Genomic DNA, 12,318 nt, shown 5'->3' on the forward strand with positions numbered 1-12,318 from the left:
AGAAAGGCGCCTATGAAATAAAATGTATTATTATTATTATTATTATTATTATTATTATTTTATAGTATGTATATCTTGTATAGTCAAGTATTTATGTTGCATATATTATACATATACTATATATCATATCATATCTTGTGTATATATACATATATTTATACATGTGTACATTGCAGTTATGTATGTATGCACACCTTGCACAGGATAAATATATGACACATTTCTGTGTCATATATTATTTTTTTTATTATATACTGTTATTAACAATAACAGTACCATCATACCATCAGTACTATTACCATCATCTTGCCACTGCACCTTATCTACCTGTTTATCTTGTGTTTTTGTCCCATTCTGTGTTTTATTTTTATTTTTTCTACCTCAGTATTTTATTCTGTTGTATTTTTATTGAATTTAAATATACCAGACTTCTATGATGACCTAATTTCTCTTCAGGAATTAATAAAGTCATCTATCTATCTATCTATCTATCTATCTATCTATCTATCTATCTATCTATCTATCTATCTATCTGTCTGTCTAATAGATGATCAAATGTGTCCCTCCTCTGTATTTTTTGTTTGAATCTGTAACAAAACACAGTTACATACAGTCACAAACCATATACTCGGTTCTTCTCAATTTAAAGTACCTCAGTGAAGAGGAGCACCGAGATTTACCAGACTACCGTGAAAGCATCGTGTGTACACATTGGGCACACCTCTCTGGGTGTTGTCTTTAAAACAAGAAGCAGCTTATGTGAAGATACTGACTCCTGGAAAATAAAACATAATCATGCAAATCATGCAAAATGATGCAGCTGTTTTCGTTTGGTGCATTTGTTCTCTTTTTCATAGACCAATCATATTGATATATGTGCAGTGTGTGTGTGTGTGTGTGTGTGTGAGCTGTAGATAAAAATACCACAGTTGTGCACAAATAAACCACAAACAACATGTAACCACGTCCAACCAGACATCAGATTAGCTTGCAACTTAAGCCACTAGGTCACTCTAACAATAGATAATCCCCCATCATGCCTCTGTGAAAGATGCTCTGAAGCCTTTCTGTACATCTTCTTTTCATTCTGTGTAACCGGGTGACCATTGAGTGACTTGTGGAGTAGGTGGTTTATGGTAAATGTTATTTTATATGTTGCTGGTTTATAAAGCAAAATAGTCCACTGACTTAATTTCACCAGGTGATCAACAGCTGCTTCTGTCACAGTGCTGACAAATCCCACATGATGCATGTGGTGACTGACTTTTGACTCCTACAACAACAACTCTCACAGGTTAAAGCAGCGACGACCCCGCCAGGAAAACTAAGGCCTGCAGCTTGCAAAATGACCGTGGGAGTGGAGCAGTTCATTAAATCAGTGTGACACCAGCAACACAAGTTATATAGCACGTGTTGACACATGGCTGGATCAACCTGTTCAGGGGGGGGGCTGGGGCTGGTACAGGAAATTTCTGACACTTAAACTGTCATTCACAGCAGATTCACCAGAGCTCTGTCACTCTAAATGGCTGTCCTGCTATTGGAAAAAAAGAAATTAGGTTGATAAGTGCTGTAAAGCTGCGGCCATAAAACCAAAACAATGAGCTAAAAGGAGCTAAAATGCTCCATAGACATGAAAGCAACTGCAGTCAGGTGATAATTCCCTGTGGGCCGTCACTACAAGCTCACCTGTTACACAGTCATTTAATCAATTAATAATTTAAAAATATTGATTTAAAGCTTTAAAGTCTCAGGAGTCTTGGAACATGTTGCTCTGGTTGCCATGGTCACAGAGCTTACCGCTTGGTAATAGATAGCTATTTAGCAACTATTTTGCTATCATAAGCTATGAGATGTAACTAGCTAGCTGGCTGATAACTGTTGCAGATTAGTTAGCTGGTTAGCTACCGTTAGCTATAAGATGATTATGATCAGCTATCAGCTGCAACTAGCTGACTTATGTAGATTAACTTGCTAGCTAGTTACTGTGTTGCTAATATTAGCTATGAGATGTAATTAGCTAACTAATGAGTAATAAAGATTAGTTAGCAAACTACCTAGCATTTTGTTAACATTAGCTATCGGAGGTAACTAGCTAATGACTGATGTAGATGTCACTGAGATTAGTTAAAAAATAGCTATTATTTTGCAAATTTTAACTGTGAGATATAATTAGCTAACTGAGTGATGTAGATTAATTAGCAAATTAGCATTTTGCTAACATTAACTATGAGGTGTAACTAGTGACTGATGTAGATTAGTTAGGTAGTTATCTAGCATTTTGCTAACATTACCTATGAGGTGTAACTAGTGACTGATGTAGATTAGTTAGCTAGTTAGCCTTTTGCTAACATTCTATGAGGTATAACTAGTGTCTAGTGACTGATGTAGATTAGTTAGCTAGTTAGCCTTTTGCTAACATTAACTATGAGGTGTAACTAGTGACTATTAACTGATGTAGATTAGTTAGCTAGTTAGTCTTTTGCTAACATTCTATAAGGTATAACTAGTGTCTATTGACTGATGTAGATTAGTTAGCTAGTTAGCCTTTTGGTAACATTCTATGAGGTGTAACTAGTGACTAGTGACTGATGTAGATTAGTTAGCTAGTTAGCCTTTTGCTAACATTATCTATGAGGTGTAACTAGTGACTGATGTAGATTAGTTAGCAAGTTCACCTTTTGCTAACATTCTATGAGGTGTACTGATGTAGATTAGTTAGCTAGTTATCTAGCATTTCTGTTAACATTATCTATGAAATGTAAGTAGTGACTGATAGCAAGGATTGCTCAACTGTTACTGGACTTAGGGAGGGTCGATTGAAGACGTTACCATTTTAAACTCCAAGTCGTATATATTAAGAAGAAATAACTGGGTAGTTTGATTAGACTTGTCATCTTAAACCACCAGCTTTTAGGGGTTATAGAAATTATCCTCTTAAAACATGTTGCTGTGTGTGTTCCCTGCTGCCCTCCCACTGCCTCCAGCTGTGGTACAGTCCCACCTCTCACCCTGACTGACTCCAAACACGCATCACGTGAATTTCCTGTTTTTTTTTTTTTTAAAGGAGGACTGCTGAACTGCTTATTCATCAAAAAAAAAAAAAAAAAAAATCCCCGGACAATGACTCAGTAAGCTTGAAATGCATCGACTTTGTTGCCACCTTCTCTCGGTGCGGGTGTGATTCGGTCTCCCGGATACAAGGGCAGCAGCGCGGTGTCGTCTCCTGCGACCGAGCCCGCGGCAGTGTACCTTTAAAAGGTTGAACTCGCCGGTGCACGGCCTGCGAACACTGGGATTGTTTTCCCACTCGACTCAGCTGTGCGTATCTTCCAGCAGTGACATGGTATAGAGACAGCAGCAGCAGCAGCAGCAGCAGCATCCTGCACCATGGACGCTCTCCGACAGAAGCGGAGCGGAGCTTTCGCCGCGCTGGACACGATGCTGCCTGTGTGGATATTACTAAACGCGGTGTCGGGACTGAAGGCGGAGGACGACGGTATGGAAGAACTTGCCACCGAGAAGGAGGCTGAGGAAAGTCACCGACAGGACAGCGTTAATTTGCTGACATTCATTTTGCTGCTGACCTTAACCATCCTCACCATATGGCTCTTCAAGCACAGACGGGTTCGTTTCCTTCACGAAACCGGTCTGGCAATGATTTACGGTGAGGCTTATAGGATTATATGTTCAATGCACAGCCGCCGCCACCTTCCCGCAGGCTTTGCATGATTCACTCTCCCTAGTGGTGGCTCTGATGGGAAGCTGGAGATACAGACACGATCTGAACAAATGCACACACGCAGCTCACATTGCTCCTAATTGGCTGGGCCAGGAGCTAATTTCTAGAAGGTGCTGTCGGTTTCTCGGTGTTTAAAACTCTCCACTAGGCTGCAGCTTCACGCCTGTCTGCGTGGACGTATCCAAGGGGGGGGGGGGGGGCACTTAGACATATAAATTAGATTACAGTGACCTTGATGTCATAGTTTGAGCTCATGCATGACAGAAAACTACAGGTTTTTGCATGCACAGCCACTAAAAAAACAACAACAACAAACATGACCACGCAGTTTTTGGTTATTAGAGCTAAAGGGTTGTCATCAGCTGGAGTGTGGATGTATTTCTGTGTCACTGAGTTCATGTTTTATTCCTACAGGGACATAAGCACAAAAGCAAACAGTCAGTTTGTGCTTATTTTAGGGGGAAATCAGCTGAGATTTTTTTTTTTTAAGCTTTAAAATCAGTCTGCTCAGTGACCGCTGATGCAGTGTATGTTTGTTAATGCTGAAGTGAAATGTCTCATCTGGCCACAACAAAAAAACAAAACAGCAATATCACATCTGAAGGTCTTTAAAGTCTCCACTAGGCTGCAGCTTTATGCCTGTCTGACAGGGCACACCTGAGGGCACCTTAGACATTGTCTGTGGTGTGATAAATTAGATTTACAGTCACCTTGATATTAAAGTTTGATCTCCTAGGTGGAAAAGTGGACACACAAGGTTTAAACTACATGTTTTGGATGTGCTGCCACTACTAAGACCACCAGCATAATCGTGCATCTTTAAGAAAAGAGAAATCAGTAGTCTGGATGTATTTCTGTGCCTCTGAGTTGATGTTTTTTAACCTACAGGGACGTAAACACAATAGCAAATGTTTAGTTAATGCTTAGTTTAGGCGACATTTGGCATAATCATCTGATCAAATAGCTGAATATAACTGAACTTTTTCAGTTCTGTCTCATTATCTGGCCACAAAACAAAGCAGCCGTATCACATCTGTTATTTAGTTTTTTTCTATCTGAATCTAGTCCATGTCAGTCACAGCTCTGCAGATGTAACTTATTAACCAGAGATCTCACAAAAAAACAGACCTTGACTTTTTTTTTAATGCTTTAAAAGTAAACTGTGCTGCGTTGGCCTTCTTCCAGTTTAAGCTGCTTTTTTTTTTTTTTTTTTTTTTTTTTTTGTAGTTTCATTTTCATCCAGCTTCACAAATATAGGCCATGTCCTCATAGTAGTGGGTCAGACACCGAAAACTGCCTGTAATAATACAGCAGACACTATTTCTAGACACTGGGACATCATTTTACTCCAGGTGCACGGCTTCTATTTATAATGTGTTGTTTGATTTTGATGATTCACGTGTCACAGCAGCTCGTATAATCAAGAAATGACTCATATAATAACATAAATAAGAAACATAGAGAAGAAATCATGAGGTCATGCTGGTGTCTGAAGAGTCTGACAGCTGCTGGAATGAAGGACCTGTGGTAGATCTCCTTCTTACATGGTGGGAGCAGCAGGCCTCCACAGTGTCGTGCAAGGAGGTGAGAGGAGTTGTTCATGATGGATGCAAGCGCTCCTAACATCCTCCTCTCTACCACTTCCTCTATGGAGTCTAGGGGACAGTCCTAGACCTCTTGACCAACCGTTTGTTGAGTCATAGTCTCCACAGTAAGTGGACTTTGACCCTTTTTGTACAGGACGTCTGTGTCCGAGCAGTCCAGTTTATCGTTGAGGTGAACACCCTCTGTATGCTCACACCATCTCGATATCCAATCCCTGGATGTTCACCTGTGTGGTCTGAGGCGTCACTATCTTCATCTTGCTGGCACTGATGTGAAGGTGGTTGAGATCGCATCCTCCCCGTACTCCTGCTCGTTTTCTTCTAATACATATCCAACGATGGCGGCATCAGTCTGTACAAACTCTCACATGCATAAATACTTAAATACACCACAACAGAACTACAAAAATAAACATTGGATACACTACACACATCCATCTTTATCCCACGCCCATTTGTTAAGAGATGCCGGAGCGAAAGGTACACAACTCAGGCCAGACTTGTGTCGTTATCTCTGTCATGCTTTGGTGGATTCAGTTTCATGTGATGAATTTAGATTGCACTTTTGTTTTGTATTTTTTGGCTTTGTGTAAAAGTGCTGCTTGCTTGGCTGAAACCTTGTCACAGTATTGATCTGCTGTGTAAAGAGCAGACTTCACAGAGAAACCTTGTGTTTTCAGTCGGTGTATTCCAGTTGCTTATTGTGGCATGGCAATCAATACAAACTCACGATTCAGACCACGTTAATGAAAGTTTCTGTTTGCAGGACTAACGTCCATTTTACGGTACTTCCCACTTACACACATGGGACTTCCCTTTAGCTGGAAAGACCCTGAAGTTTGTGAATATTTTGCATGAAATTGAGACAACAGGTGGTTTTCAACAATTATTCAAAGCATATGCTGTTGCAAAACTGTCACTTCTTCTGTGTGGTTAGACCAAAATCAGGGTGTGATTTTGCCACCAGGTTAACCCTCTGGTGGGAAGAGCGAGTGCAGTGCTGCAAGCTTTGCTTCGCCATGTCTCTTGCAGATAACTGCTGTCTGAACAGAGGATTTATGTCCACTAACTGCCTGCCTCATACCTTTTTTTTCTTCCCAGCTTTAGCTCTCCCCCGACGAGCCTCTGCTTACTATCTCCTCATTTTTCATCCTTTGCTCTGCTGCTCCCTGCCTGATCCTGGATGCTTGTGAAGCAGAAGCACCTGGAAACGTTATCCAACGCTGAGCAATTGACTGGATGAGTTTGAAACACTCTGGCAATGTTCTTAAGATGATGATAAAAAGCATTCTAAGAAAAAGCTAAGAATCAAAGATGACGCCCAGGTTGTTCACTTGTTGACTAGGTTTTGATGTCAGCATGTGTTGTTTCTCTCTCTCTCTCTCTCTCTCTCTCTGAGCTTCAATAAACAATACTTTACAGTTTTGTCCTGGTTGAGCTGTAGAAAATGCTCTGCCGTCCATAACTTGATGTCTAAAATGCAGTTAAAAACCCAAAGCATGGGCATAGCTATGAAAATTAATGGTGATGTCCCTAAGTGGCAGCATGTAAAGGTGAAAAAGAAGAGGACCTAAAATTGAACCTTGAGGAACACCATAATTAATTTGATAGCTCTTTTTTTATTTTATAAACATTATACTTACTGTAGGCGCGAAAATATGTGCATATAGCTTGAGTTGTTTTCTTTTTAACACATACATTCTCTGAATTACTATAATTTTTTGGTAAATGGCACAGGGTGGTGTGGTTTCAACTTATTTTACCTGTTCACTTGGTGGTGGGATTGAGACAAAGAGGGCGAGTTAGGCTAAAATATTTTCTGTTTTTTATCACCTTTTTTCTTGTTATGACAAATATTGTTATTATTTTGCTGAATAAACACAATAAAGGTTCCAGGTTGTACCCGCATCTCGCATCCCCACCATCACCCCGATGAAATGTTTACAGATAATGGATGGGATGCTTGAATTGATTCGGTGTCTAAAGTTCTACATCTCACGCACGTTTCTTTTGTCTTTGTTGTTTTCTCCTCAGGTTTGCTGGTTGGTGTGATTCTGCGATACGGCATCCCCGCCACCAGCTACCACCACAAGACACCCCCGAGCTGCTCGCTGAAGGAAGGACCTGTCAGCACCCTGCTGCTTAATGTCAGCGGCAAGTTCTTTGAGTATACGCTCAAAGGGGAGATCAACTCCAGAGAGATTCACAATGTGGAGCAGAATGACATGCTGCGCAAGGTAACGTCCAGAAAAAGACATCTGTCTTTCAGTTCTCCAGATTTAACCTTTAACTCTAATTAATTTCTGATCTCTTGCAGGTGACGTTTGATCCTGAAGTGTTCTTCAACATTTTACTGCCTCCGATTATTTTCCACGCTGGGTACAGTCTAAAGAAGGTGAGCTGTTACATTGGTGGTCTTATGTGCTGCCACAAACTGCTGTTTCATTGGCTACAGTGAGAGCAGTAGGTGTTTACAATGAACATAAGTGGGGAAGTCCAGAGCAGATGTCTTTCATTTCCTCTCTGGTGGCAAAGACAAAAAGTGGCTGACGCTGACAATATGTGTAGTTTCTGCTTTGTACTGTTGTAGTGCAACAGATTTGTTTAATTTGGAGAATCCCAGTATCTTTGAATTATTAATCTGTATTTACTGGTGTGAGAATTTCAGGTGGTTTTTATGTGTGTGAGAATTGTTTTGATTTCCCGACCTTGAAATAATAGAGAGTAAAATGTGTTTAAACAGCTGGTGACATCTGATATATGTTCTCATTGTGAAGGGCGCACCACAGCCTTTTCCAATTACACAGTGATAGATGATATCAAGACTTCAGATGAATGAGGGGAATTATCCTCGTGCTTTACCACTGTGCAGAGTTTTACGCCAGCGGTTTGGCTCTAGTGATGTCGAGATCGGACTGTTGGTTTATTCTTTTAGTCCAGACTCAAATATCAGCAAGTATTTGATGTGCTGCTATGACGTTTTGTGCATTCATGGTCCCCAGAGGATAACTACTTTAGTGATCATCCTAAATTTTTATCTAAGTCCAAATTTAAAATGTGTCCAACACTTTGGTGTATGACCAAATACCTGCAGAGCTAATGACATTCCCATCAGCAGAAGTGTGCAGTATGGATTTATGACAAAGCTTCAGTCTTGTTTATATATGTGGACTGTAGGGCTGTAAATAATGATTAGTGTTGGTAGTTCTTGCTGTATGTCGCTGTTCACTGTGCTGACTATTTCATTAAAATTTGATCTATATAAAGCCGAATCATAGTTAATCACAGTCAAGTTATTTCATGACACTTATGATAAATGTGTTGTTTTAGATTCTTTTTATTTATTTATTTTTTATCTTTGAGGCCGGGTGACTCTTTTGTTCCTATTATAGGTTACTGGAATTTGTTGTAGAGTAAGATCTGATAACATAAGATAATTATTAATCACACATGAATGATAAGAAGTTACTCATTGGTAAGAAAGAAAGAGTCTGACAGCTCCTTCTTACATGGTGGGAGTAGCAGTCTGTTGCTGAAGGAACTGTTTAAGGCCGAGGAGGTGAGAGGAGTTGTTCATGCTGGATGTCAGCTTAACTGATGTGATTTTTAAATTCTTGTTTTATTATTGTTTTTGTGTGATCCCAGGAAGACTATCGAAAAATTCAGTTCTCATTTCCTGAAAGTACAAGATGCCTCGTGTCGGGTGCTTGAAGAAAATCTCTGTGACAGTTTGTAGCTGCTGCAAAAGTATGTTTTGACAGGCTTTTGGTGAAACTCTACTTCAACAAGGAATCTGCTGAGTCCAACAAAAGGAAAGGGAAGCAGGAGGTCATGCTAGAGATGCAGTGTTCACTCTAGTGAAACTAAGAGTTTAATGTGCGGCTCAAATGTTTGCATGTCTCTTTGATTATTAACTTGTTGAGTCAGTGAATCATCTGCTTTAGATCCGTGTAGCAAAACACACCGGACTGTAATTGATGTGCAAATGCATAATTAGCCGTCCTGTCATGTAATCTAAATTATGCCGCCGCGTAAGATCTGTCACGTCCGCCCTGAACACAATCATCAGTGTTTTCTCTTCCTTTTTGTTCGATTCTTTGATGTTTTGTTTGACAGAAAAATCACTCACAATCACAGTGAGTCTGTGAGGAAAAAGCTAATTTCCTGAGAAAAATCTGAACCAGCATTTCTTAAATTAGACACTGGCTGTGCAGAGAGTCGGTGGGAGGCAGGCCCCGTCAGCTATGGGGCGTGATCCAGAGAGGCATTTGTACTCCTTGTTTGCTCTACAACCAGTCAAACAACCTGTGTTTGTGCTTCCAGTCCAGTTTGACAGGGACTGACTCGCACATCCGCATCCTTTCTACGTTAAAAGATATTTGTCTTGACACGGCACAAAGATTGACAGAGTGACAGTGATGCATGTGCTCATATATACAGTACATGCACTTATATATATGCCCAAATACTGATGGTATGTGTACATACGCTTGCCTTTTTGTGATGCCGTGTGTCGACGTGTTATTTACTTTAGTTGTTATTATTTCTTTTTTATTCTTTATCTTTTACTCCTTATCTCTTTTTATCCTTTCCTCTCTTTATTGTTTACTGTTATTTAGTGTCTTTTTATTCTTTTTATTGTTGCTTTATCATCTCTGTCTTTATTGTACAGTTGTTGTTGTTGTTGTTGTTGTTGTTATTTTTTTATGACATTGAATCAGATTAGAACCCTGAGCCTTTGTACAAGGGGTGGATGCTCTACCGACTGAGCTAAACAACTCCCTATTATTATTATTATTATTATTATTATTATTATTATCCCTGCTGAATAGTGTGTGTTAAACACATTACATACGTTCTTTCTGAACTAGTTGACCCAAAAACAACTGCACCAGTATATATTCCTGCTATTTAAATTTTTTTTTTTAACTTCTGTTTGTACTTTTATTTACTTATTTATTTTACTTTCCTGCTGAAAAGTGTGTGTTAAACACATTACATACGTTCTTTCTGAACTAGTTGACCCAAAAACAACTGCACCAGTATATATTCCTGCTATTTAAATTTTTTTTTTTAACTTCTGTTTGTACTTTTATTTACTTATTTATTTTACTTTGTGTACATGATGTTGATCTCTGTCCATAAACAAAGTTATAAATAAAGATATTTGTCCTGGAAAAAAAGGAAAATAAAATGCGTTCAGTGTGAGCTTGCACAGTTTCTAATCATGCTTTTACCCTTTCTTCCTTTTTCCAGAGACACTTCTTCAGGAATCTGGGTTCCATCATCACCTATGCGTTTCTTGGCACTGCCATCTCATGTTTTGTGATTGGGTGAGTGTCCACCATCCATTCATGATCAGATTATGTCGTGATCATAACATGAACCTCTCGTTCTCCATCTTCAGGAATCTGATGTACGGCGTGGTCAAACTGATGCAAGTGGTCGGACATCTGACCGACAAGTTTTACTACACGGACTGCCTTTTCTTTGGTGCCATCATCTCAGCCACAGACCCAGGTATGACTCACACACACACATGCTGACTCTCTTGTGATGCAGTTCATGTCCGTATATGTGAATGTTTTATTATTATCTCTGTGTGTAGTGACGGTGTTGGCCATCTTTAATGAGCTCAACGCAGATGGGGATCTCTACGCTCTGCTGTTTGGAGAAAGTGTGATGAATGACGCAGTGGCCATTGTGCTTTCATCGTAAGTCAAACTTTATCATAGATCTGCAAAAGCACAACCTTTTCCTGCCTTTTACACCAGATGAACACTGTCTCTGTCTGGTTTTTCCCTCCTGATGTTGAAATTCAACACTGATGTGTGAGACGGCAGCACTGACAGACAGACTCTGCCTCCCTCTGCTGGAAGTTCACAAGTCACCCACTACTACAGATTATTTATGCCCAGTTATTTTAATCCTGACTGGACACTTGTCCTTTGTGTACTCGCCCAAAGCAGTTACAGAAAATAGATGGATATAAACAAATCATAGACACAAGATTATATATTTATGTTTTATCATTTTCTTATAACATCCCATCACGACATACAGTAACAATACGGTTTGACACTACAAATACATACATTACACACACATGCACACTTAACTTGCACCAATATAAGGTAGAATACAATTAGAATAAATTATTTCCCAACATTATTCATAATTTCCTTCCAGGTCAAAGCCTGCGTTGTATTTGGTTCCCAGATCTTTCAGCTCTTAGCGATGTAAGTTCGTCTTTCCTAAACCAAAACAATCCATCCTTCCATTTTCTGTAACCGCTTATCCTCATCAGGGTTGCAAGGGGGCTGGAGCCTATCCCAGCTGATTTAGGGCGAGAAGCAGGATACAGACAAATCGGCAGTTTATCACAGGCCACATAGAGACAAACAACCATTAATGCTTAGGGGCAATGTAGAGTCACCAGTTAACCTGATAAGTGCGTGTCTTTGGACTATGGGAGGAAGCCGGAGTACCCAGAGCAAACTCCCAGGCAAGGTTCGAACCAAGAAATCTTCTTGTTGTGAGCCACGAACCACTGCACCACTGTGCTGCTCCTGATATGATCTAAAAGCTTCTTATCCACATCACTGATGTCAATGACGGTGCATCCAGACTCTTCCAACACAGTGCAATAGAAGAAGTCCAAAGTCCAGAAGTTTGTCTGTTGCATGTTAGTCTGTTTAAAGTCTGATCCTTCCAGGAGTTTTGGATCTTTGGACATAGACAGTGAAACATTTCGAGCAAACATCTGGAATATTAGCACACATATGATGAAGCCTGACAGGAGTTATAAATATATAAATTATTATTAACCATTTTTATTGACCTGTCTCAGCAATATCTCCTCGTATATCCATTTTCTAAGCTTCAATATGTCTGATGTTGATTCAGGACGATTATCAACCAATGTGTTTTAATATTTAGATTTTTAACTGCAGAATTTGTCTGACATACTAA

The 12,318-nt window shown here is 39.7% G+C and overlaps 1 protein-coding gene across 2 annotated transcripts in view; it reads left to right on the forward strand.

Annotated features, from left to right (window-relative positions):
- The first annotated feature begins 3,092 nt into the window (after positions 1–3,092).
- The window catches only part of slc9a7 (solute carrier family 9 member 7), a 29,649-nt gene continuing 20,423 nt past the window's right edge, over positions 3,093–12,318 (forward strand). For both annotated transcript variants that reach the window (XM_019252972.2, XM_019252971.2), the window contains exons 1-6: positions 3,093–3,667; positions 7,381–7,583; positions 7,664–7,741; positions 10,603–10,679; positions 10,754–10,866; positions 10,955–11,060. In XM_019252972.2, coding sequence (XP_019108517.1) covers positions 3,391–3,667; positions 7,381–7,583; positions 7,664–7,741; positions 10,603–10,679; positions 10,754–10,866; positions 10,955–11,060 — 854 coding nt within the window. In that variant the 5' untranslated portion in view covers positions 3,093–3,390. The remainder of the gene's footprint in view (positions 3,668–7,380; positions 7,584–7,663; positions 7,742–10,602; positions 10,680–10,753; positions 10,867–10,954; positions 11,061–12,318) is intronic.

The sequence above is a fragment of the Larimichthys crocea genome, chromosome XVII, assembly GCF_000972845.2.
Source record: "Larimichthys crocea isolate SSNF chromosome XVII, L_crocea_2.0, whole genome shotgun sequence".
NCBI classification, from domain to species: domain Eukaryota; kingdom Metazoa; phylum Chordata; class Actinopteri; family Sciaenidae; genus Larimichthys; species Larimichthys crocea.